The sequence below is a fragment of the Sinohyriopsis cumingii genome, chromosome 19 (assembly GCF_028554795.1).
Source record: "Sinohyriopsis cumingii isolate HCF-2022 chromosome 19, ASM2855479v2, whole genome shotgun sequence".
In the NCBI taxonomy this organism is placed as follows: Eukaryota; Metazoa; Mollusca; class Bivalvia; order Unionida; family Unionidae; genus Sinohyriopsis; species Sinohyriopsis cumingii.
This window is the reverse complement of record NC_142979.1, coordinates 50,255,876-50,283,729: the sequence shown is the minus strand read 5'-3', so window position 1 is coordinate 50,283,729 and position 27,854 is coordinate 50,255,876. Positions and strand designations below refer to the sequence as shown.

The following is a 27,854-nucleotide window of genomic DNA, read 5'->3' as shown; positions in this document are numbered from 1 at the left end:
TCTCGTTTCATTTTGCAGCGGACAACACACAATTTGTCAAATATATATATACACACCAAACAGAACGGAAAGTGCTATCCCTGGATTATATCGGAGAATGCTTGATAATAAGAGTCAGAATTAATATTTAATACGAATAATACTATCGTACAGGTTAGAGCATTTTTATTCGTACTCTACGTAGATTCGGACCCAGTTCCGCGGGTAAACGGCACCCATCACCTTGCCTGCACACACCAGTTCGTATTTCATCACGACCAAGCACACGTCACAAAAAAGTGATGCCACTGAGTCGGTGTTATATGCACTCGTGTGTAGCAGACACACTCGCATGACGACCTAGTAATTAATTCTCATCTATATATGCAGTCTTTCCGGATTCTATGAAAGAAATCAAGGTTTATAGGATTAATTATAGAGAATAGAAAATTCAGACAATTTTGCGCGCGATGTTGGAAACATCCTTGAATAGTATCAGATACATGACATAAGATAGTTTGCTTTGCTTACAATTAATGATATTTATGCAACAGTCAGCCAATTCCATTTTTATTTGTAGATTTAGTGCAGTTCTGACAAGTTAACCATGAAGTACATATGTAGGAACAGATTCTTTAAATTTTTAGAACATTTTGGAAACTATGCAAGAACCCTTTTCGCCATATGTTTGTTGTTGCAAGAACTAGAACTATCAACCCTTGACGCTGACAGTCTACAGGTAAATTAAGATTTAATATTCATGTCCTAAGAAGCTACATTGCGTTCCTGGCGCCACTAATTGCGTATATAATTCCCTCCAAATACCTACCTTTCTTCGTAAGGGTCAGTCCTAAATATTTATAATTTCTCAGACTTTCAACTTCCGATTCTCCTAATTTGAACATCACGTTTTATTTATGTCTACATTTACCAAAGATTCTATCTTTGCTTTTCTTGAGTTAGCGATAATCTTTTATCTTTGTGCAGTAATTATAGAAGACATTCACACTATTTTACGTATCTCTTGGATTCGGATTATGTGAAAATACAATCGTATGGTCTGCGTATACTACGACACATAGTTCAAAATATCTTTCATTATCTCCATCAAATAAACCAGCTGTAACGCCAATAAGCCAAAGGTAGCGCCAGTTAAGTCAAGCTCCAAGTATGTTCAGTGTCATTTAATTACGTGTCAAACAATACAGGAGAATGATTTTCCACTTGTCTAGCTCTTCGATTTCACCAGAATATACACGATATCTATCCAGATTCAAGTCTTTTCATCCATAGACACATTCTTTAGTACACTTAGCATTTTCCAATTTATATGATCAAATGTTCCATAAGCCATACCCTGTTGAAAGCTTGAGAAAAATAAGTACAAACAATGTTTTATTTCTCCTACTTAAACTTTCTATTAAGGCATTTAGCACAACCGTATTATCAGTTGCGGGGAATCTTTAACAAATATTCGCACGTGCCTCAGATAAAAAGGATATTTTATTGTAGAAGTAAAAACAAATTTCTTATGTACCGAGAATTAGTCAACTTATTTGAGACAACTCAGTAAAGTAATACAATTTTAATTGGTAAGACATGATTAATGTCCCTTGCTTTAATATATCTATACATCTGATTTGCTATTGCTATTTGACCTTCTGCTATTTATCACAAGTATGTCTTTTGATTGGGATGGCATTATTAATGAGACGCTGTTCGCTGTTAAAGCAATAAAAATGATTTCATCAAAGTTTTCAGTGTTGTCAGCGTTTGCTGATAATGTAATAAAATCAGCAATATCCGAAGTTTTGCTGTTCAGAACGTTTATTTTAATTTAATAAACAACCCCAAATATAAAATCATCTTTAGTACGGAAGCTTTAAACCAGAATATATTATCTGAGCTGAAAATAATTTGATGAATAATTTATTTCCTAAACAGGGAGTTATACCACCACATATAGAACTGTAGCCAAATTTTAATTCCTTTATCTCATGATTCTCAACACAAGTTATACCTCATTCTGGAAGTTTGGCTTTAACGATACATTGAAGATCAGGTTTACTTATCAGGATACTTTACCCTACTTTTTAAACCACGCACGTTCAAAAAGAAAAAGTTGACCTTACGTTTGTTTTCATTTAGACACCAGAGTTATTTGTTTACGGGAGCTACATAGGTAACCCTAAACAATGGACAAGTTCATTCAGCGCCGTTCCCACTTTTACCAGTTGCTGCTGTCATGGTTTTTCGTTGTGATTCACTTGCACGATGTTAGCGCAGGAATCAGCTTTGTTTCATAGTTTTGTGTAGCTGAATACGGTTCTTTAGGTTGATTTCAGTTTCTCAGTTAATTTCGGGTAGTTGGAGTCTAGATGGGGTCCAACAGAATAGTTGGCCTCTTGCACTGTAACAAGTTTGCGGTTGTGGTACAATTTGATTAAGTGTGCATGTAGATGTTCTCTTCTAGTTTTTATATACTATGCAAGAAATATTTTTTCTTAGTTTTCATTACATATTTTGAAAATTGATCTCTGATCCCATATTTCTTATTTTTTCCAGAGGTGCTTGTTTCACAATTTTCCTTCTCCTAAAAATAAGTAAATTTAGGTCGAGATCTGGGTAGTGAGACAGTAGCTCTACCATGCTTCTGTTTATCATTTGTTTTGTTGGAGATTTTGTTTGCTTGTTTGTTTCTTTGCTTAAGTCTGTGAACTCATTCTAAACGAATTTGGTGATCGCAATATCTAATTATTTTTCCATAAAATCTCGTGCTATTATTTCATTCGTTTGTCTTAGGTTCTTCCTTTCTGTTTCTGACATCCCCGTGAATATTTTTGTAGCACATGCTTTTGCATTGCAAATCAATTATTGTTTCTCACAGACTGCTATTCGTTTGCTTGGTTACAAAGTTTAATAAGCGCGGGGATGTGACTGTACGTCATGAAAGGACTTGACTATACGTCGTGATTTTTTTACTTATAAATTTCTATTTATTTTGCATATCGGAGTATTTATGGACAAAACTGACATGTCATTTTTATTACCCCACCCCCAATGCCTCTAAGACATCTATTGTGACCAAGTTTATATAATGAGTCCTATGTCCATTGTCTTCTGAACATGTGTAATGTAGGGCAGAGTCATTTGAGCAGTAATGGGAGCTAGAACTGCCAGTGATTGTTTGCAGAGGTTGTTCCTTTAATGAATAAATATGCCGGAATTGAAAATTGGCAGATTGGAGTCAGCCATATTGGATCATGATATCCGGGTTATGAAAGTAATGGGGTGGAGGTAGAGAACTTCAGGACACGTACCTGTCATTCCATATGCTTGGGAGAAACAGTGTCCTCCATTTTTATATTCTCTTTAATGCAGAGAACGAATTTTAATCTGGTGGTGAATTAATGCTATTGATCATAAAAATTAGCTGATAATTGAAAAATTTGAATTCGGGTTCGTTCTGTGCTGGATTCTTTATTCAATGTCCAAAATTTAGCTTTTGAACTATTTACCTTACCACAACTAGTTGTGTAATTTCTTTCTAATGCTCGTAGCATCATAAACCACGCTCCACCAAAAATTGTCAACCAGTTTCGTATATATATTTTTCAGCGTGGGTCATGTCTACTGAATTTAGCAATTGGAGGTCTGTGGTTTGGGGTTTTACAACAGCGATCCTACAGTTGTTCGAGTGCACAACTTACTTTAATAAATCGACTGAAATATGTAGTGTTGCATAATATAAAGAGCTTGAAACAGGATTGTTCTTAACCTTTTAAATACTCTCTTTAGAAAATGTACTCAGTATATTATTTGAAATTTAATTTGTTTGAATTGTCTTACATTTATTTATTTAATTATCTTTTGGTATTATGAAATTAGATGCTTAATCCCTGCATGAACTGTGTGTTAATTTCATAGTCATCATTCTCCGAAACTCAGATATTGATCCCTCGTTAAAATGGATTACGCAGATGTACAGGTGGATCCTGGCTATCGAGATACGATTTGAAACTCGAAACTAGAGCCGAATTGCAGCCAGCATGCGGAGTCTCAGCTAGAACGTATTGCGTATTATTAGAACTAAAAGAATTATGCGGAACAATTGCGCGTCCAAACTAATGAATACTTACATCGGTCCGCATACTGCCATCAAAGTGACCATCATTAATTAGTGATGGGTTTCGTCGAATAAAGACTACAAGCTTCAGTTTTATTTTATTTTTCGTCTTTGCTATGTATAACTAAATTTTTTGAGACTCCTGGTACATAAATTTGTTTATAATATTTGTAATTTGTAAACATGGCTGTAAATTGTATTGATTATCTATTGCTGGATTTGACGTACGTGATTGGGTATATTTTAAGATATTAAAGATCGTACAACCGCATAGGGTCTATAAATAGATGCGTGCGTACGTCTTGACAGTTACTAATAATGGAATTATTTGTAAATATGTCTATAAGATTCGGCCTTTTTCCTATTGGACAGGTCGGCCTGGTATCTTAGAAGAATTTAGTTAACTCCTATTGGATGGCTTGATTCATGTGAGTTCTTCTACGATGTTTGAAATTTACGATTTGTCACGTAGGTAGTACTGATATTATGCGAGTTTAACTGCTTCTCGCCTGTACATACGTAGCTCGAACAGGGAAATTTTCTTATTCCTATTTCTTGTGTTCCTGTTGTAACGTCAAGTCAGCAGACGTCTTGTTTTCTTGTACTTACATTATTACATGAAAGAAAAAACATTTGTTTGGGTTGTTCATTGGAAATAGAAAGTACTAATTGGACTATGATATTATTCTGGAAATGTTGTGAATTATTCAATGGAGTCATGGACAACACCAGTTTGACGTCGTTATTCTTGGCGGACCAGTACAACTTCAGGTCTGAAATTTATATAGAACTTTTCGTTCTATTGGACTTTATAGAACTCTGTCAGCCTTATTTTGGACTCACTTTATAATACTTTTAGTTCCTCTCACATTTTCATTTATAACTTTGATAAATAAATAATTTATAACGTTTTACAGAACTTGTTGGTTTATGATCTTTCTGTTGCTTAGTTTAGGACCATATAATCGCAACACCTTTAAATCCAAGGTTTAGTCCAAGATTTAATAGTTTTGTTTGCAAACTTAACACGAAAAGAAAGACACTCCTCGCGCACATGATATTACCAATCGGTTTCACAATAACGAAAGATCACTTCTCGCTCACATCCTCCCATCAACCCAATAAAGAACCCATTTATAGACCGATAGTTATTTAAAAAGTGAATTTAAATAAATTCTCTTTCTTTCATTTTCATTCATTCTTTTCTTTAGCAGCACAATAAGTCTGGATAGCTCACTGACTTAATTATCTCCCTTTGGTACAATTCCAAGTGATTTGTTAATTTAATCACTACTTTGTCATGCCATTCATACAAAATAATAATTTTATCCAACGAAATAAATTATACAGTGAATATTCTAACTCTATGTCCTAAAAAATCTCACTTAAAAAAATAGTGACGTTTAAAAAAAAGAAACAAATAAAGAAATCTCCAATATGATATTATTAGGACTCTATTGTCTTAAAATAAGTAAAAGAACACCTACAAGTTTTAAAAATTTCAACTAAAATACAAAGTGAAATGTAAAAGCAGAACTTACGATATTGCGAATTAAATCCCATATAATCGTAGCATTTCTAACACAAGCCATAAAGAATTACGTTCTGAATAAGTTTCAGTGGTATTCCAAAATAAATCCAACGCTGAAAGTGTTGATGTGCCTGTTATCGCCTGAATAGTAATGATGTGTCAACAGTCTTTTGTTGAATCACAAAAATAATATACTAGAAAGTATCCTTATTGGAATTTCGCAATTAATTCAAGAATGTTAGCTTTGAGCACTTTGTATTTCCAGAGAAGAATCACTTGACTTAAGTAAATTGAATAAATAAATTTCAACCTTAAGGAAATAACTAACACAACAATAATACAAACTGATTCTGGTAAGATCTTAAAGCACGAATGAATACTTTATAGATAAACAAGGTTATATAGCCCTCTACTTGATCTCAAGTCATAATTACCATTTTTTTAAAAATCCCATTTAGCTAATGGAAACTTTCATTCAGGAAAGGTTAGAAATGTTTATAAGATAAAATCTAAGTTATAATTTGAAAGTCTGTTGCTAAAATTATGATATCAGATGTGATAAACAACAGGTAGACCCGGCAATTCATGGAGAATTTCCAATGTTCTCTAGTCAGATTGAGATAAACGTGTTGTTTAAAAAAAAATCAATGATTCAAGCCAGGTAGAAATCAAACTTGATTGTGGACAAGGTAAAGTCCAAAATACAATTATCCATAGCATATAATGAATAAAAAGCTAACAAACAATGCAAATTTATTATACATAACAATATAATCATATATGTTGTGTGTGTGTGTGTGTGTGTGTGTGTGTGTGTGTTACGAACCAATGTTTTGGGATATCTTGAAGACAATCTTCCGTTTCTGAAGAAATTACGAAATTCTTCACATTGATATACCTATTTGTAACAATGGCTAACGAAATTAATATCTTATAGAAAACTAGGGAAATAATATACAGTCAAGTAAAACAAATATTCATCTGTAGGCAACATATTCAGAGTGCATCTGACCTTTGAGGTTCAAAACTATTTACTTTTAGAAACAGAATTAAAAAAAGTGAAAGATCAGAGCCATTAAATAAGGTTTCGATCTTTATCGTGAGTATAAAGAATAATTTGGCATAGGGGTCAAAGCCTCCTAATTTTACAAGTAGTTTTAATGTGTCAATGCCCATTTAGTAATGTATTTACCTAAAACAAGACCGACTATATGCCAGCTGATTCAGCTATTTTTTCTTGTCAAATAAAACTTATTTTGGGCGACAGCTTTTCCTGTCTTCGAAAAAGAAACAAAAGTAGAGAGAAAATGACGCGCGATGAGTCTTCGTTTATTTTAGCATTAAAAAGAAGAACAATATATAAATGATTGCAACAAAAAGAACGTTACTGCTTAAAACATTAAAATAGATTGTTATGCTAGTAGACAAATGTATGTATTCAGCTTGTAGCTAAAATATCACAGATCGTGTTATGATAATGCTTGAACGAAATTCAGATAGAAATAGACTAATAATAAAACTTAACTGATGTTAATCTCATGGACAATATATGAGTGAGCAATCTGTTTATGCAGGTCACATGACTTGCTAAACTTTGTTTATCTGTGTAAATTCAAGAACCGCGTCGATGTATTCTACCGCCATCTTTTCTGCCCAAGAGCGAGGCGGTACACCCTCTAGAAATCCACAATGTCCACCTTTTTCCAACTGTACAAGGAGCATATTAGGATAGAACTTAAAAATGTCATATGGAATGTTATCTTTAGACGAAACTGCGTCATCTTCACTGTTGATACACATTACAGGCACTGAAATCTCGTCCACATCTCGCATGGGATCGTTCTTTTCCAGGAATGCTTGCATTGACTCTATTCCACTGGGTTTACAGTATACATGATAGTCAAACTCGTTCAACGTCCAGCAAGATAGGGCTTTCGTTATATCGATAGTTTTTGAAAGTGATTTGGAATTCTGTAGTAGAGTCTTTTTCAAGCTCAGTAAGAGTAATATTTCGTAAATCTTAGGAATGCTTTCCTTTGACTCGTCTTGAACGTCGTACGTAGGGGATATACAAACGCCGGCTTTGAGAATGGAGGATGATCCGTACTCGCCAAGATACGAAAACAACTGTACGCAACCTCCTCCGATTGCTATGGACGCAATCTGGACCCTGGGATATTTTAGTCGCATGTATTGTATTACCTGACGTACGTCTGACGGGTCTCCACAGCTAGTTAACTTTGGTGTCATCAAAAAGCTCCCACCGTGTCCTCTTCTGTTGAAGACGACAGTCCTGAACCCCTTCCTGGCTCCTCTTAAGCATATGTAGCTCACACTTAATGCATCCCCTGTCAATCGAGGAAACACTATTATAATTGGACTATATTTCTTCACTTTGAAACCAGAATTCATCATCCAGTCAAGAGCTACGATCCCCTTATCATTCATTTGTATGTATTCCCTTTCAAAATATACATCCGCAGCTGGAAGAAAGTATGCTAACAATGTTTGCATAGTAGTGGAAGGTGCTAACACGCTTGCCCGAAAAGGTTTCTTAAAGCGATGGCATTTTTTCAACAAATGCTTGGTCAAACTCGATTCCTTCCAGATCAGCTGGGGGTATATTTCTCTCGGTGTAAATATGGATTTGAAATATATAATAGCCGAGATCAGAACTGATCCGACAAGTCCGATAACAACAGTGAAGGACAAATCTAGCATTCCGAAGTACATCATATCGGTTGTCTTTCCTACTGGAGACAGTCTCACAGTCGTGTCATTGTTATCCATATAGCCCTGTTCCTGGTAACCATTCAATAAAGCTTGTCGATATTACCACAGATTATATTTCCCGACTGTCAGTTTTTAATTGTCAGTACTTTAGGAAAATCTAGCGTGTTCTCATACCAAAACCCTATTGGAAAATGCTTTCGAACAAGTTGTGTAGCTGAAAAAAGCTGCCGGAGTGGGTCTGGTGTTTATTCAGAACCGCTAGCTATTCCGTTTCTGGCCCGTAGGAAAACGAATCAAATCTGAAATAAAAATGCAATTGATAACAATTTAATCTAAAGGTCAGGAAGACAACGACAGAAACAATGGATTCCCAACAGGCGGTTGTAAAAATTAAATACCCAATGTCTTTCGAAATAAAAATGACTATAATTTAAAAGAGACTGAATTACGCGATCGATAGAAGAATGCATATTTATGAACGATCGAAGTAAATACCTGTATTGTGATGCATTTTATTAGCAAGTGCTACAAATAAATATTTATACCTTTTTTAAAAATCCAATAATACAGTACTGGTCACGTTAAGTATATAAATGTAAATGGATGCTCGAAAGGATCAAGATTTCTAAAACATGCAATGTGTGCATGTATGTATGTATGTATGTATGTATGTATGTATATATATATATATATATATATATATATATATATATATATATATATATATATATATATATATATATATATATATATATATATATATATATACACTGTAGTAGTAGAGTGGGGAAAAGGAAATCCCAGTCAAAAGGGTCATGGGCAACTCGAGCTTCAAAGCACCCAAACCTCAATGAAAATCCCAGTCAAAATAGGTCGTGGACAACTATAGCCTCAAGGCAACCTAGTATAAATGGGAATCCCAGTCCAAAACGTCGTGGGCAACTCTAGCCTCAAGACACCCTAGCCTCCATGGAAATCCCAGTCAACAAGATCGTGGGACACTCTAGCCTCAAGGGGAATTTAACATGGGTAGATATGTCATTTTACCCCTCAAGCGATTCAACATCACACTGGCAAACGATCGCCTTCCTTCGTGTTTCTCCACGTGGTCTAAAGTGGTGCCCTCCGATTCGAAGTATTTCTCTGAATTTAGTTTGGTCTTCGGGAATGTGACACCAGGACAGATAACCGCTGGCTTCTTGTTTCAGTTCTAAAACGGCATCCACGTAGTCTGCGAAAATGCCTTTCTGAGTCTCGCCCTTTCTCCTGCCCCCCCCCCCCCCCGGTTGTGTTTTTCTGTATTGGGAAAGTGGTAAATTTCATACACTTCTAACATTTGGTATCCCAAGTCCAGAGCTTTAAACAATTCCACGCAGACCCACGTTCCTGTCAAGGTACGTTCTTCCTGGGTGTGATAACAAGGATGGTCTTGGTTGCACGTTTCGGCACAAGTACGACGCAAAGGAAACAGCAGTTTTCCTTGGCAATGTCGAGGTAAAACGGTATGGTACAAGTCCGTGGGAGGCAAGACTTTGCATTTAATCAATCCTTCGTAATGTCAAATGTTGTCCAGGTCGATGTGTTCCATCAGCAATTGCGTGTACCTGCGGAAAAGTGCCGATATTTTCACACGTAAGGATGCAGCGAACACACGTCCAAGTATTTGATTTCTTCTTCTTTCTCCTCGTCGGCTTCTTACAGCAAACACGTGGCATTCGTCCTTACTCCGTACAAACTGTCCCGCGGGCTCAGAGGTTCCAACAGCTTGTAACTTTCCACGACACGTTTAAACTAAGGATCGGTGATTGAACTCGTGTTGACACATTTATTTCCACCACTTGGAATCCTTGCTGTTCTAACTTCAAATGCCGTTGACAAGGGGCCTGGTACAAGTCTTCCATGGTACGTTGAAAAAACTGATATTTAGTGCCACGTTGAGGGTAGCAGATGAGACATCCATGAAATAAGCACCCGTTGAACACAGCCATCCACCGAATACGTTCGGATGGTCTTTTCACTACCTCAATTGCGAGCGTGTTGGATCCATTTGTCTTCCTTTTCGCACAAGTAATGAAGCCAGTGCAGAGTTTTGACTGTGTATTGAAGTTTGACAAAGTTGGTCATTGGAGGGTTGATGACAGGCAGGGTGTTTTAGGGCATGAATCGTTGGCGGTACAGTAAGGAACACGCTTTGGCAATGGTGCAGGCTTGTTTCAAAGGATCAATCCCTCCGTGTTCCATGAACAGTTTTCAAACGTTTCCACAGAAAGTCGTAAAATATCCAAGTCGGAACGACAATACTTATTCGTTTATTCCTGAAAGTCGAAGGAGACAGAGGCATGAGAGTGGTACCAGGATTAGAAAGCTTCTTGTTGTTCGGTGCGCATGTTCTCGGAGTCGTAGTAGTCAGCCACCATCAAACGTGGTAGAATGGCCTTTTGGTGGCTTCGGTATTGAAAAAGTGCGGAAATAGCCTTTGCCCATTTCTGTCATTCTAGACGTTTTAGGCATTCAACTCAAAGGCATGGTAACGTAACTCATCGAATCTTTAAAGTGCACTTGTCCCACTTGCATGAAAATAAGTTTGGCTTCGTTCAATAACACTTTAGGACGTTTGGTACTTGGTGCCGTATTATATCTGAGAACTAACTGCCCATCGTATCCCGAGAAATTGTGAGCCATCACCGTGGCATTGCGATGACAATCTCCATAACGTTCGATGTCCTCTTGGCTCCACGTCTCGTTGATAGGGTCTAAGATCAATTTGGCGAAATCGGTCAGGGTATTCGGTCCCCGAAAGATCATTTCACGTCCTCCAAGAATATTGCTTCAATGATGGCATTGACTAGAGATCGATTCTTGGATGCACTTCTCGCATGCTCGATGGGCCACGCGGAGATTTGGAATGTGAATGTCGGTTTCTTGCATGCATTTGAAATCGAAAAAGATGAAATTGCCTTTCTTCTGGTCATCGTATTCCTGTTGAGGTTGGTATTTTTGAATGAATCATTTGTGTTCCAAGTCCACCATTTGGTGACAAATGTGACATCGTTTCTTTCCTGAACATACGTGAGCCTTGGCATTATTGGTACGTATGCCTTGTCCACAAGTAGGACACAATCTCAGGAGTTGACAAGCACTTTTCTGCTATGAACCTTGCTTCTTCAAATGTTCTTGGTAACAGGTTGGGCTAAGAAAAGTGCGCTGAGAAGCATGGAATGCACTCGTTTATGTCCTTCGTCCAGACAGGTTTTAGAGGCCAATTATCCTGAGCATTTCAATCCATAATGTTTATGTTGCACTCGATTGTTATAGCCATGGTCACATTTCTCACAGTAATAACTGTACCCCATGAATCCGGCGATACTTGTAATGGCATTGAAATGTTCATCGTGATGATAGACGTGAGTATATTTTCCGTCTTTGAAATTTTTGCCTCGAAACAACAGAGGTCCGCGCACTTCTTGAGGTTGTCTTTTCCATTCTACTGTGTCGTTCTTGTCGGTATACGTTCGTCCTACCACTATGGCAAGGGCTAAACACATCTGATCTTGAGGATTGTTAATTTGGACAAGGCTCGTTTTAGTGCTGCGAAGATGTCCACCAATGACACCTTTTTGCGTCCTGTCCCTTGGGGAAAAGAAATGTGGGTCTGTGCAGTGTTGCTTTACCATCGGTAATGTGAATGTTGTCTTTGGACTGCTGCACGTGTTGAATTATGTCAATTACTTTGGAAGGTGTCAATTCTGCTGGCGTGCTAAACTTGATCCAAACGGGGGAATTCAGATTGTAGTGATCAATGAAAAGTCAAGATATCATCTTCTTTGGCTTGAAATTGTCGTTTAAATGTGGTTAACAAAGAATCCCACACATTGGCGATGAACTCTTCTTCATTCTTCAGCGGTACGTCGGACTTGAAATATTTAAACTTCACCGTGTACGTGCAGGCTGTGGTCCTAAATTATCTAGAGGAGCGGTAGTACTTTTCAGGGTGTAATGTTAGTGGACTTTAGTTTGGTATAGACCTCTTTGGGTCTTGATTCTGGTTCACTCATGTCATCTTTAACATCATGTCATGAATATGAGCCAAGACTTCATATACTGTGCGAGGCGGTAAGTCACGTTTCTGCCGCTTACTTTCTTCTCCTTTCTCCATGAAATGATGCGATCGTTTCATCCTGATTGCAAAAGTCAAATGACTAAATTTTAGACGCAACGTAGTCCCTATATATAAGGTTTGTATTTTGTGACTATAAATGTACTTGGGTTTTTCCATAGGAATTTTCACAAATTGTAGCCATAGATAGATACTAGCATTTCACAAAAGAAATTTCCTCAAGCTGTGACAATATGTGATCATGGGTATTTTTATAGGACTTTCCACGGGTTGTAGCTATAAATAAATACTAGGGGTTTCAATAGGATCGTAACTCAAGTAAGACTATAAATAGTTGCTAGGTTTATCTATTTTAGTCTAAACCAATGCAACGAAATGTTCCGGGATTTGTTTAGACTCCGTTAAATTCTGGGACAAAAAGTTCGGAACCTCTCTAACTGATCTTTTCGTGTTACTTACTATCTGACACTTTAGCGACACCATACAAACAAATAAAACAGGGACATAGAAAAGGGATATAGAAAAGGACATAGAAAAGAGACTTTATAGATACACATTTATGGACATTGTAGCGACATTAAAGCTACGCAAATTTTTTAATCCGCATAGCTTTAGCGTACCTAATCATATGTCACTAAATATACAAATATTCTAAAACATAACGGATCACATAGACTAGCTCTGCTGACTACTCAAATCAATAAATAACTTTTGTAATTAACTACGAGATCTCCTGCTCGGTTTAGGTGAAGCTATGAGTGTTTGTGTGTATGTGTGAGTGTGTGTGTTTTTGTACGGCATCGTACGTTTGTATGTACGCGTGTATGTGTGTTTGTTTTATTCTTTAACAAAACAACCTTGTCCCTACACTATGTGGATAGTATATAAAGGGTGTTTTCTTCCCGTCTGTATTAATAGTAGATAATGGATTATTTTCTTCACTTCTATGTGGATAGTAGTGTTATGTATATTAAATTTAATTATATCAGATTTAATATATATTTATTTCAATTTAATTGTTTGTGAGTTTTAAAAAAATTATTTTTCATTACATGATATTATAATGTAAATTTATTCACTAGAGATGATACTTTTTTCAGAAAATGGTATCACTTTGACTATTAGTTTATAAACTCCAGGTGTTGATCTAAAACCTGACCTTGTTTAAAAATTCGTAGCATCCATGTAAACAAGTTCTATTTTATTTTAAAATTATTAGATGTTGTCGAGGTCATGATGGGTCTTCGTCTTTAAAATGTAAACAATTTTTTTTAGTTTTTATTTCTTCGAGTAAAATGATTGGTTTTCGGCAGGGTCACACTGGGTAGACGTGACCTTAACAAGTACTGATTTTCTATAACCTTCAAGAAGATGATCATGTGACCCCTTGTTTATGTCTTTGAAGACCATATAACCTCTATTTTGGAAACTTATTCTCAGTTGCAGCTGCGCTTTTTCTTACACTAGAAGTTGTATGTTGTGCTGTTTGGGGTTATTTTGAATTACTGGGATTCAAAATGATTTATGCTGTTATTTTCTGGAAAATACGTGTGCTTATGTTAAGTTGTTGAACAAGGACAGTTTTCTGTTATAAAAATTTATTTAGCTATCAGAAACCGGAGTGATAATTCTTGTTTCTACAAGCAACTGTAGATTTCAACACTACAGATCTTACCATACGTCATCGTCTTCCATCTTGGATTCTTCGTCGGGTTTCGAACTTGAAATCAGTAAGACACTTTGTTATCAGGAATTCAAAAAAATTTATTCTTGGATTATTCTTTGATTATTTTAGATTTGATTCTATAAAACCGTAAGTTCATATTTGTTTCTTCATTTTAACGGAATTTTTCCAGGGAAATAAATAACAGTATTTTACAAAGCATGTCGTTTTCACTCTTTCCTGTGTTCCTGTTTATTCCAACCTAAACACGTAACATAAGAGTAGATATTGGGGTTATGTTCTTCCCTTCTGTATGGATAGTAGATATTGGTTGTTGTTTTTTCATCCCTTCTGTGTGGATAGTAGATATTGGCGTGGATAGTAGATAAATGGGCTATATTCTTCCCTTCTGTGTGGATTGTGGATAGTGTTTTTGTTTTCTTCATCCCTTCTGTGTAGATAGTAGATATTGGTGTGGATAGTATATAATGGGTTTTTTACTACCCTTCTGTGTGGATAGTAGATATTGGTTTTATTTTCTTCCCTTCTGTGTGGACAGTATATCTTGGGTTTTTTCTTCCCTTGTGTGAGAATAGTAGATAATATGTGAAGTTATTGTAAATGATGTTTTCCTTCACTTGTTTGTTATGTATTTCTTTATGGCTATCCAGTGATTTGTCCCGCCGCGCCACGTGAAGTTTGTGTTTGTTGGACAGTCCCACGCGTAAGTTCGTTCCCGCTCCACCCAGCGTTCTATCCAGTTCTATACCCTCCCCCCGCCAAGCATTATTTTATTCGTATAGTTTCACCACTGAACTAGCTGGACTTACCCGCTTAGCGGGGAAGGACATAACTTTATTATTTTCCCCACTGTCGCTCTTTGGCCCATTTGAGGTCAGTCATTTGCCACATTGTTGCAACATTGTTGCTAGTGTAAAGTATCGTGACGTCGCCCCACCTTTTCCATTTCCCTTGTCGCTGTATCACTGTCAAAGGTTATAACGCTTGGCGGGGCGGGACATATCACTTTATATAACGCCTGGTGGGACTGTCTGAAGAGAGTTCTCGTCTACAGTCCAGAGGTCAGACAAAGTTTGAGGAACAGGAAAAGATCCGTGCGATGCCTTCTGTTAACCAATTGGTGTTAACATAAAAACAAAGATCGTTTTCAGAGCCAATTCATTGCCTCGAAAAGATTAAAGATCTTGCCTAATAAATTTAAGTCTATTTTTTATACAATAGATTTCACTCGATTGTATCGAAAAGATATACATTCTCTCTTGTCTAAAAAATTGTTTAGTCGATTTTTTGTATGATAGATATATGTTCACAATCTATGTTTGTGTGATATGTCTGTCAAGAAGTTATATCAGTGTCCCGTCCCGCCAAGCGTAAGCATTATATCCGGTTCTGTGTCCCACTCCGCTAAGTGTTATTGTTCGTATAGTTTCATCGCTGAACTAGCTGAACTTACCCGTCCCACCAAGCGTTCTGGGGTTTTTTTCCGCTGTCCCTGTTACGCCCGACAGAGGTCAGCCCTTTGCTACATTGTTGCCATTGCCCATGACGTCACCCTGTCCCATTCGTCTTGACCGTAGACAGGCCCAACCTCTGTTCAACCTTCCCTTGTCCGTAGACAGGCCCAGGGTATTTTGTAATGGTAATTCCCATTCTCCGTAAAGAGCCTCCCCCCCCCCCCCCGAGGTTTTGTCTATGTTAAATTCCCATTGTCGCTATAGTGACCCACGACCTTTTCGACTGGGATTTCCATTGTCGCTATAGTTGCCCAATCCCTTGTCACTATGTTCAATTGCCCATTCACTCCATGTTAAATTTCCACATCTTAAATTCCCCTTGATGCTAGAGTGGATATACCTCTTTTGAACATTAAGGTCCCCTTGAGACTTGGTTGTCCATATTTCCCTATGCCAAATTTCCATTAATGCTAGAGTGTCCCGCGACCTTTTTGACTGAGATTTCCATTGAGGCTAGGGTGCCTTGAGACTAAAGTTGCCCATGACCTTTATGACAGGGATTTCCACTGAGGCTAGGGTGCGCCACTTAACTACTTACAGTGCCGGATTAAGTGCGGAGCCTGTAGCATATGTTATAAAGGGGCCCTAAATTTAAAATATAAAAAACCACATAAATATTAAAATACATCCAACTTTAACTTGCATACTAAAGTAATTGTTGTTGGTTTTTTTCATTTGCTATACAGGCAGATAATACGACAAAATAGGTCTGACATTTCAGTAATAGTATTATTTACATGTAGGTAATTGATAGTTTGAAAGCATTGAGCGCAGGTCTCGTGAAAGTGTGGGGCACGTGGCATGTGCCACTTTTGCTACTAGGATAATCCGGCACTATATATATATATATATATATGTGTGTGTGTGTGTATATAGTGTGTGTGTGTACATGTGTTTCTAATATTGTTTGTGCTAGAAGCCAACTGTGCATTTTTTCACGTGAATATATTGCGCAATAATACACTATTAAATGCAAAATTTGCCAATTTTTAAATTATAGTATGACATTTTTACGCACATAAGTACATGGGGCATTTAGAAATATTTGGGTTGCAGATATGGTTTCTTCTGATTTTTTAGATACAGAACAAATCAGAAGCATGAACACAAAATCATAAGACAGTGTAACTGAATGTAAATACAAGTGTCAAAATCTGTTAAGACCGTGGTATTCTACTGTTCTAAGCTTAAGTTCGATACACATTTACTTAAACAGTTTGGATAAATGTGTTTCGGTATGATAGGTGTTGATATCTCTTGACGAAGTTTCTTCCTTCTCAAAGATACATATTATAATATTATCAGTCGTGATACATGCAAAATGGTTTGGAGCATCCGTCTCGGATGCGGGAGGTGGTGGGTTCGATCCCCGGCCGAGTCATACCAAAGATTTACAAAAATGGTACTAACAACATCCTCGCTTGGCGCTCAGCATTAAGAGGTTAGTGTTAGGACTGGTCGGCTTTGTGTGAGGATAATGTGACTGGGTGGGACATCATGCTACATGTATGCGGCATGATGCTCCATTGCTAGATATCGCTATAAACTGCCACACTGCAGAAATCGTAGCGATATGACTGAAAAATTGTTAAAGCTACGTTAAAAATTCAAATGACACACACACACACACACACACACACACACACACACACATGCCAGATTTACTTACCAATTTGTAGACTCTGATTATGTTAATGCTGACAGTCTGAATTATTAGATCTCAATATGCTATTTCGCGATCAACAGCTATCGTTTTTCTAGATCACAGGTTTGGGTATTTCCCGCAAGACAACTTACGTACCAATAATCACACAGATTTATGAGTGCTCTTCGTTACCGTCTTTTCACATAAAATAATAGAACCCTTCCGAATAACAAGTGTTAATTCCAGTCCCAATCAACAGTCTTTTCTCTTTGAACAACAGAACCCTTCCGAGTAGCAAGTGTTGATTTCGGTCATAATCAGCCGTCTTTTCACTTAGAACAATAGAATCCTTCCGAATAGCATGTGTTGATTCCGGTCAGAACTTTACAATAAGGCAACGGGATCATGCGTCCACTTGAATGGATGCTTTACGTTTCCATGCACCTAATGAGACTAGAGGTTCTTTTGGACTAATTATACAACCACGATCCTATTCTGTGAAAATAATAAGCCCAATGCAGTCTACGCTTTCTACCATATCACTTCATCAATAATTATACTGCAAATGAGACAATGTGTTTGCCCAAGTTAAAACTGAAACAAGTTTTCTTTCCTGTTTGTGGTTCCGTGTACTTATCGACGACAAATAACTTTAGTTCCATTTCTCTCTGAATAAATAATACTGCATTCGTCGTAAATATGTTGACAATGCTATCCTTTAGTTTTGGTCCCGGATGTTTACCACCTCAAGTCAGTAACAGTTGCGCAGCGTCTTGTGAAGCTTCCGTAGCTGTGCTTTACCAGGTAGACGTGTGACCTTCAGGTGCTTTCCGGGCACAGTGACAATCTGCAAAACGGTGCATACATATAAATATATCAAGCTCAGCTAATTTATCATCACGTCAGTGAGAATTATTAAATTGCAGGACATTAATCTTTGTATGAAGCCCTATATGAATAACATCGAATAGCATGAAGGCAAGTGCGTATACTGGCCTTACGTGATGGACGTAATAATCACCGAATAAAATTTCCAATATTTAATGTCAATCGGATTTGGAACATAAATTGTATTATAAAGCTAATTTTTCGTCTGCAAGAAATCGGAGTTTTATCTTTCATTGTTAACTATATTAACTCTCTCCATGTTGTAACAAGTAAAACTAACAGCAGATATGTCTTCCATCGGGGAATAAATGTGGCTAGGTCTCGAATTTATTGTCAACGAAATGAAGAGAAAATATGGCATTGAACGATGTCAATTAAATTTCGATCAAAACAACATTCTCTTGTATTTTTGTTTATTGTAACTGGATTGGGTAATTGACATTTAGCAAATCATTCTCTAGGAAAATAAATGGATAGAGTCATTACTTCTTAGCAAATGATAACCTAGATAAATAAATAGACATGGTAATCGATATTTGGCAAATGATACCCTATATAAATAAGTATTGAAAGAAATCATTACATTGGTCAGTTTACGAAATAGTTGAAAAAGTTGCAATGTTTGTTGGGAATATGTACATCGAGAGGTCGTTACACTAAAAGCTGCATATGAGGTGTGTGTGTGTGTGTGTGTGTGTGTGTGTGTGTGTGTGTGTGTGTTGGATTTTAAAATAGCTTTAACAAAGTTTCAGTCATACGATGTCTGCAGTGTGACAGTTTATAGTTATGTCTAGAACTGGGGCATCATGGCGCAGACATGTGGCATCATGTCCCACCCAGTCACATTATCCTGACACCAGGCCGACCAGTCCCAACACTAACCTGTTAATGATGAGCGCCTAGTGAGGCAACTGTTAGTACCATTTTTACAAGTCCTTGATATGACTCGGCCGGGGATCAAACCCACTACCTCCCGCATCCAAGGCGGACGCTCTAACCACTAGACCACCGGAGCTGTGCTGCAGAGGAGGGAAATAGATGAAGTGATAGATAGATAGATAGATAGATAGATAGATAGATAGATAGATCTAGATGAGTGAGTGAGTGAGTGAAATAAAAGGGGAAAGAAAGAATAATGACTGAGTGAACCACTATATGAAGTCAACATGTAATGACTTGCTAGTGTAAGTGAATATATACCGATCATTCCATCCTCTACCTAACGTACAGTAAGAGCATATGTGAGCATTTGCTGTCTTGTGTACGCAGGAATTAATTTTTCATTTCATAACATAGGAAGTGCCGCTTTCCAGCGATTCTTCATTTTGTACCTGGTTATATATGCACGTGGGAATTAGCCTTTAACTGCAGCTAAACAGAAAAAAAAATGTTGTATGATGCCAATTAAAATTCGTAGTTTTAAAAATGTCAAGGAGAAGAATTGCCCAGAAACATTACGAAGAAGCCCATGAGAAAAAGAGAAAATTTGAAACTGTTAAAACTATGTACAATGTATATAAAATAAATATAACTCTAAAAGGTATAAAATCCTTAAAATAAATATACGGTCAACATTTGTTATATAAACCGCGTTCTGTCAAAATTGTCTCTGGTGATATATCATCAACAAGATCCTTAACTGAGTTCACTTAACATTTGTCTTACCTGGTGTAAATCAATATACTCTACAAAAATGTGTTCCCGTCAGCGGACACTACGAGGGTGTGCAAGATAAATTGTCCGTTCTACACCTAACCCGTAAGGCAATGCGTCGATGCTTTTCCTTAGAATGATGACTTGTTTAAACAGTATAACAACCAATATAAACCACCGTACTGGAGTCTCATGAATCATCATTTGTAATAAAAATGTGGATTCTTCCTGCCCAGTTTAATATTTGGAATCCTTCAAATTAAATAGCGTTTCCCCAAGTCGTCTAGGAAACATCTCAGCAGAAAACATTAAGTTTATCGACAATAACTAAATCGTAAATATCACCAACGGTGGTTTAATATAAGATCGATCCAACTCTAAATTTTAATGTAAACGTATATGAAGTGTCGCAAGATGGTATGTGAAAGCGTTTAAGCAAATTTAATATAATTGCTAAGGGTGAAATTAGTCAAATAAAAACGGCTGAAAAGTGAAGGATAATTGTATAAGATAATCTTTCATGATAAATAAGCAAATTCTCCTCACTTTGATGTGCCAACTTACCACACAGAACAGAGAACATAATTGTCTATGAAAAGTAAGAGTTACTCTCAAGGGCATGGTGAAACTGCCGGATCATCGGCATTTAAATCCTAATACTTCATATATAAGCGTAACAGCGCATGTTTTCGTTACGTTATCCTGTGATTTCGCCAATTTTCGTGACAGACCATTTCCTTGGTACACCAGTTTTCGTGGATTTTGTGTTTGATGCTTACCATAAATTTAAAGAGTCGACAATTATTCTTCTTTAGAAACAATATTACCTCTTTCCCACTCTAATTTCAGAACAGATAAAAATGTCAGTGTTTTCTTTATCTAAAAAAGACTGATACCCCCAAATGACATGATATAGTATCTCTAACGTTCATCGACAGCGAGTAATAACCGAAATAGTTTTACTTACGTTTTCTTAAATACTTTCTGCAGATCATACCTGAGAGGATCTAGGATATACCTACTCGATATATATTCCTAGACCTGAATGTGTATCCCCTTACCTTGTGCAGGTGACCGTTTATCCAACGTGGTCTGTTAATTGCTTGGAACGGTCATATAACACTCTAAGTGACAACGCAATTGAGTAACGGCAGCATAAACGTCATAAAGGTCATAAAGGTCATAAAGTAGTTAATGGCAAGATGGGAGTTAGAGGTAACCAGAGTATGCGTCATTGGACAGGTGCTAAACGATTCGAATCAACTAAACTATCACTTTGATGCCCTCTATTCCAGAGAGATGCCTCTGTAATAAATACTTTTAGCTTGCATGTCTATGTAAACACTTACAGCAAAGAGAGAATAAACATTTTCACCTGTTACTTTCCTGCTATACTTATTTGGTAGAAAAGAGTATTCATTTTCAGCATTCTCAGCAAGCTTTATAATCCTTGGTATATGTGGCTTGTCGGGTTGTTACGCCGTCACTGTGGTTGGTTAAGGGTTGGGTGCTTCCAATATTTATTTAAATTATTATAGAAGTCCCACCCAGGCTCGATTTTGGTTGGAAGTTAAATTAGTGAAAGATGTAATGCTTTTAAGCCCCCAGTCAGCAATGCCGCCGGTTAAATGATTGAATATACAAAACGTGAAATTCAACTGATAACAATTTAATGACAATTCAATAATCAAATGACTAAAATTTCCCAAGTACTCTCCCTCCGTTCGACCTTGTGATAGCCTATTGCATCATTTGATTTGTAGTGTGAGATAGATTTCCACCTGTCCTTGTTTTCTACTCGTCTGTGTATTCTTCTATCCTATTGCTCTAATTCCTTCTCCTCTTCCTCCCAACTTTCTCCTAATTCATTATCCTTATCGACTCCTCCATACTTCTCATCTTTTTTCCACTTTCTCCTCCTCGACTCAAGTTCCTCCTCCTCGACTCTATACCGACTAGACTTGTCGACTCCAACTGCTCTGCTAGTCTTAGTTCCGTCTCCCGTCTTAAAGACTCGGGACTCACTGAACCGTAAGTTTTGTCCCCCAAAAAGCATCTTTACGAAGTTTTGTCTTTCTTTAGAATCTCCTCTCTACGTTTTCCCGCCAAATTACGAGTGGCTTTCTCGGAATAATCCTATTTGCTCAGCAATCTTCGCAGGAGAACTAAATTTTCGCTTGCTAGTTAGAAGTTATAATTCGGATAGAAATTGTTATCACGCCTTCCATCTCAATGCCGATTGGATGCCACTTTGATGCGATCCAATCAAACTTTGCTGACAATGTTCTTCTCGCTGTATATCCACGTGGTGATGGATTTAGAACACGCCACGTTCCATCGCGGTTCCACCTATCTTGGACAAAGCTGTAACACCTAGGTGGGAAGTTGCGCTATCTAACGCCTGTGCCGATTTAAGATGCCAGGTCTTCTCTCTGGTCACGGTAACCTTGCGTAAGATATTAATTCTAGCCTGCGGCAATGTAACCATGGCTTGTACTAATACCTTAGTTTATACACGACTTACGAACTGGTGCTGAGCAAACGTGACAGTAAAAAATGCATTAAAATCAGAACACCCGAGTTTTTTTTCCCATTTGTATATTAGTACTCATTCACTTACCGAATTAAAACAATAAATGTGAGTGAATTTTCCACACAAAAAAGTAAATCATGGGGAATATTATTTTGTAAACATATTTCTGACAACTTCCGTAGAGTTATTTATGTTGGATACGCGAAGGCAATCCTTCATATGCGTTTTCAGGTTATGTTACAAATTGTGTAAAGCTGATTCTTTTTTAAAGATATCCCGTATACAACCATTCTCAATTATTCAGAAGAATTTTATGTGTTTTTGTAATTTGTCTCTAATGCTATTTTAACATTGAAATAAAAGATATACACATAATTGTATGCTAGGCCGACAAGGGGGTGGGGTGGCAACCTGGCATATATCTCCGGGGCCTGGGTCCGTAAGGGTGCCGGGCCGAACAACACTTTTCAATTTTATTAAAGAAAAAATTGTTTGAACAAAAATTAGGAGAGGCCCGGGTGTTTCTTACCCTAGGTCCCGTGATCGCTCTCTACGGCCCTGATTGTATGCAGTTAGATATCAGTAATTCGCGAATGCTTTATTGGCAGAACTGATTTGATTTACTTCATCTCTAGATCTACTTTCAATTGCAAACGCTAAAAATTATTTTAAGATCTGCAACAACAACAAAAAATATGAAGGCTGCGAGATCTAGATACGGTAGTAAATAATGGGACTAAATGCTTTTCTCATAAATTTAAAATTTAATGCATCTGCACTGGAATAATTTTCAAGATCCCAAATCAGACACATAACGTCAGAATATGGACAATGGACTAAATATTTTACTTTCAATCGTATACAATTTGTCCAACGTTTCTAGCATGTACATTTTTTAAATGCCAAGGATGGTAACCGTTCAACTTTATCTTTGAGATAACATATGTATTTACGTATAGTTTGATCAGAATTTTTTTAGAATAACTAAAAAATAGACCATTCAGTAAAATAGAATTCAAATACAAACCGATATGAACAAGCAAATGAAATTAATTCTAAATGATCTGTGCTGTTTTTGTTAAATTGCTACTCCACGAATGCGTCACCCATTTCCGGATATGCACGCGCATCACAACTTGAGAGAAAGTTGTGGTTACGTCAGTTTCTCGTGCACATTTTACCACATGATCGAACTGTACATACGGATGCCTCTAGATAAGCACAACTATGAACACAGTTCTACGTCTGTATTTATTACTTTCTGTTAACGCTTCTAATGTTTGTTTCCGCTCTGTTCTCGGCAATAAATAGCCTATGTGTGTTGCTCTGCCGTAAAAACCAAAATCAAAACCGTTCTTTCCAGCAGCTTTTGGATTAACTGTGAAATGAAAATAATGAAGTTTCATAATGTTTCCTACTCAAAAGATACCATTTTCATTTTGTTATTGAGTGAAAGTTAAAAACGCAAATGCGGGTTGATATAATTTTAAGAGTGCCAATTGACCCATAGCATCGCTTTGAAGATAAACGTCATTAACAACAATAGCCGAAGACAAATGATGTTGCCAACTTATCAAAATGCAAACTATTTTCAGCTTCGGGTTATCGGCACTCTCAGAGGAAAACTCTCACATTTCCGAAAACGTCAAACATTTTTATCAGGGTTGAAAAGCTTATTGCTAATTGGGGAAGATAGTCTTACACAACCATGCCACTTCAGATGATGAATGTTACGTACTCGGAAGAAAGCATTATCTGTATTAGTCTAGGGCAAGTTAACAAGATGGCGTGTTTAATTTGCCACAGCAATATTTAACAAACAAAACCTTGACATAACCGTGACAGTAACGTACGCAAGCTGTTTTGAAATTATAATAAAACAGCAAAAGAGTATCATGTTCTACTGGGCGATGCTAAATTTGATCGTTCTTGTACTATATTCACATCAAAATGAATAATTTTAATCTGCTTATAAAATACCCTAATTTTCAACCAATCGTTTGTTTTTATTTATCTCAGTAAGTATCATATGTAACAGTTGAAACTCTTCAGTGAATCTAATAGCACCACCTTCGCTGGCTATAGGGAAACCTGAAATTACCAGCTAGATTTAAAACAAAACAACTCATTGTAACGAGGTACGAAAATAGGATTACAACATTTCTCTCAGAAAATGTAGTTTGTTATAATTTTGATATATGGACTGGGGTGCAAACAAGGTACTTAAATGACATATTACCGATTCTGAAGCAACACTGCCATTTGAAAGCCGCATTCAACCAGAATAATTCCCTGTACGGTTTATTTCACTTCTAAAATGTTCCTTCATCGTAAGTATGAGCCAGTTTGGATTACCATGTATTATTCTTGATTTCATGTTTTGTTATGATACTTACTCGATCATACGAAGATTCATAACAGTCCGGAAGGAAATTTTATGGAAGACTGAAAGTCATATTCCCCCCACCCCCACCACCCAAAGGAATGTACTTATGTTAAAGCGTGTATTGAGTTGGACCTAAACAATGTGTGTTAACTAATGAAAATAAAAAAGATATTAATTCGCAATGTCATTTGTGATTGACCGAAATTGGAATCTTACTCTCATAATGGGGATCAGAGTTTTATATGCAAGAGCTGTAAAGCTAAGTAGATTTTTTCTGGAAAGAACTAAGTCTAAATTTCCAGATAGAAAGTATACATTTCAAATTGGTATCTCGAAATTTCGACTTAGAATCTTGAAATATTTGAGAGATTGTCTCAACCTAGTATTTCACAATGTCGAGGTTTTGCCTTGAAATGTCGACATGGGATCTAGAAATGTTGACTTAGAATCTAAGAAGTTTTGATTTAATATCAATTTAATGTTAGTGTCTCGAATGTAGTACCTTGACATTTCGAAGTCAGAATCTTCGAAATTTCGACATAGCATCTCGAAATGTGGAGATACTAACTCGAAATTTAGATTACTACTGACAGGATGAAAAATCAAACTATACTATTGCTCCTCGCTCATTGTATATCAGAAAACAAAATGAGGTTTATTCACTATCATTGCCAGATCAGCGCTTCTCCGTCAGTATCTGCAATTTTGTCGGCATTCATCCCTCCCAACTTCCAGGCATCTGAGACTCACTGCCAGTGATGAGGAATAAATAGTTCGATGATTTAAGAGAACGATCTGAATGGCTGGAAGATAGCTTATCGAAAACCGTCATAATATAGACGCCTACCCTAGACCAAATGTGATGCACATACATAATGACATCCAGTAGGCTGACAGTAACTTACGTACGCTCTTTTAATGTCCAACCCATAGATAAGACTTTTTTGCGTGTATTGCCTCAATCGAACATTCGTAATGCTGATCACCCAACTGTATTATATGATATGATGAAGGTAGCCTTTAGTTTATTTAAAAAGAAAAGAAGACTGATTTTAGACCACTGCTGGGCCCAACAGTAGGACGACAGAAAACATGCTATTATCGAAATTATCAATTGTACATTTCATTTATCATGCTTTTGAATAAATGACAATTAAAACATTTGAAGCCATATTAAACGTATAATAAAATTTATGAGAAATTTAACAATCTCTGCCAATTAAAACAGAAACATGTATGAATCACTGTGTGCAATACAATTAGGATTATTACTCAGTTAAGATTATTATTCAATTAAGATTACTATTCAATTAAGATTATTCTTCAAATTAAGATTATTATTCAATCAAGATTATTACTCAGCTAACATTATTATTCATTTAAGATTATTATTCAGTTAAGATTATTCTTCAAATTAATATTATTACTCAATTAAAATTATGTATCTACGTCTTTTCAATCGCTAAAAGGTCAACGTATCCAACAGGTCAGTTATTCTCACTACCTGTAACGTGTACATTTTACCAGAAATTATTGATTTTACCATAACCGTCTCATATTTAATCAGTCAGATAACTGTAAAGTGTCATCATAGTAAGATGATTCGTCTTCTTATTTGTATACGGTCTCTCTAGGAAATACGGGTCTTGACTAAACGTACATGTACAAATATACACGATTCCACCTCAACCCAACCCCCAAAAAGAACCAAAAACTAACCAAACAACAAACATTTGAAACATAATGTGATTTTTTTTTTACTCGGAATGTTAATTAACATTTCACAGTAATTTATTTTCTCTTCTGCTCTAACTTCATAATGATTATGGCTGTCAACAATTAAAGTTCATTTTGAAAACCGGTAGAAATGTTTTGAATCTCCTAAGCTATAAAGCAATCTTAAGCTCCTTACATATGACATTCCCCAAGGCCTGCACATACCCAGAAGATGAATTACTTTGATGCCTGTTAATGTACGTCTCAAACGCACGAACACCTAAGCTTAAACGGGTTTGTCACGGAGCTACCGTAATCCAATGATTTATTCAGGCAATTACGACTCCAGGAGATGAAGTCGTAAAAAAAATATATTAAAAAAATGCAGCTACAGAGCGACAGCATTCACGGATCCTTTCATTTGCATTACTGAAGCAACTCTTCAGTAATTTTTGTACCAAAAATACCTCGAACTTATTAGAATACATCAGAAACGTGCGACAATAATTTGATTGAGTGGGTTATGTCCATTTTAAGCTAGCGGGTAATTATAAAAGTCTTGCTGTTTATTCTCCTATTCTTGTTTCTTCCTCTGCAGTGAAGAATGACAAAACTACCGCATTACATACTTAGCTGCTACAATTCCTGCTCCTTTTTTAACTTTTTATTGTATGTTCATTTTGCTTTCTACCTAAGGCTGAATAATACAAAGAAAACACTACAAGAAACAAAGTAATTGAATTTTTGCTGGATATTGAAAAGTAGTTTCAACAATATACAGTAAGACTATTAATGCGTGATATAGCACAGCCCAGCGACCTTTGAACTTGATCTCGTGCTCAGTCATTCGTTTCAAACATAAATCTCGTGTTGGTCTACTTAAAATTGAAACTTAGAATCATATTATAAATGAATGCGCATTGCAACAATTTTCCACTTGTCTGGAATGGAGGGATTTTGTTGTTCTGTAGATGCAAATAAATTCTGATTTTCTAGTTGTGATGGACTGGATTTATTAGCTCGGTCAATACCGACTGATGTACATGTGACAGGAGGGACTGACATTGATGCAGCTGCACTTGTGTTTCTTTCTGTAAGATTGTTTAGAATCATAATGTGTGGAAAATATTAATTCTTTAACTTTAAATTATCCAAAAAAGACGCAGGATTAAATATTGTTTGTCAGAGAATATCGCATTAATAGCTTTTTGAATGCAGTAGGGAGAATGTGATTTATGTTGGAAATTTTGTCGAAATTACAGTACAATTGCACAGTGTGGATCAATGTTAGGAACTCATGTAATTTTTGAGTTGAAGAAAAAACTTAAGAAAATTCATTTGGAGGAAAT

General features: G+C 36.6%; 1 protein-coding gene across 9 annotated transcripts in view; it reads right to left on the bottom strand.

Annotated features, from left to right (window-relative positions):
* Positions 1–6,944: 6,944 nt before the first annotated feature.
* Positions 6,945–27,854, bottom strand: part of LOC149775686 (protein ABHD15-like) — a 70,867-nt gene continuing 49,957 nt past the window's right edge. For 3 of the 9 annotated variants that reach the window (XM_089944082.1, XM_089944083.1, XM_089944085.1), the window contains 2 exons: positions 17,354–18,176; positions 6,945–8,668 (listed from right to left, as the gene is read on the bottom strand). In XM_089944082.1, coding sequence (XP_089800208.1) covers positions 7,224–8,426 — 1,203 coding nt within the window. In that variant the 5' untranslated portion in view covers positions 8,427–8,668; positions 17,354–18,176 and the 3' untranslated portion in view covers positions 6,945–7,223. Of the gene's footprint in view, positions 8,669–16,024; positions 16,267–17,353; positions 18,177–19,882; positions 19,971–20,837; positions 20,853–20,931; positions 21,024–27,854 lie in introns of those variants that run through there. The other 6 variants (XM_089944084.1, XM_089944087.1, XM_089944086.1 and 3 more) reach the window with 6 other exon arrangements.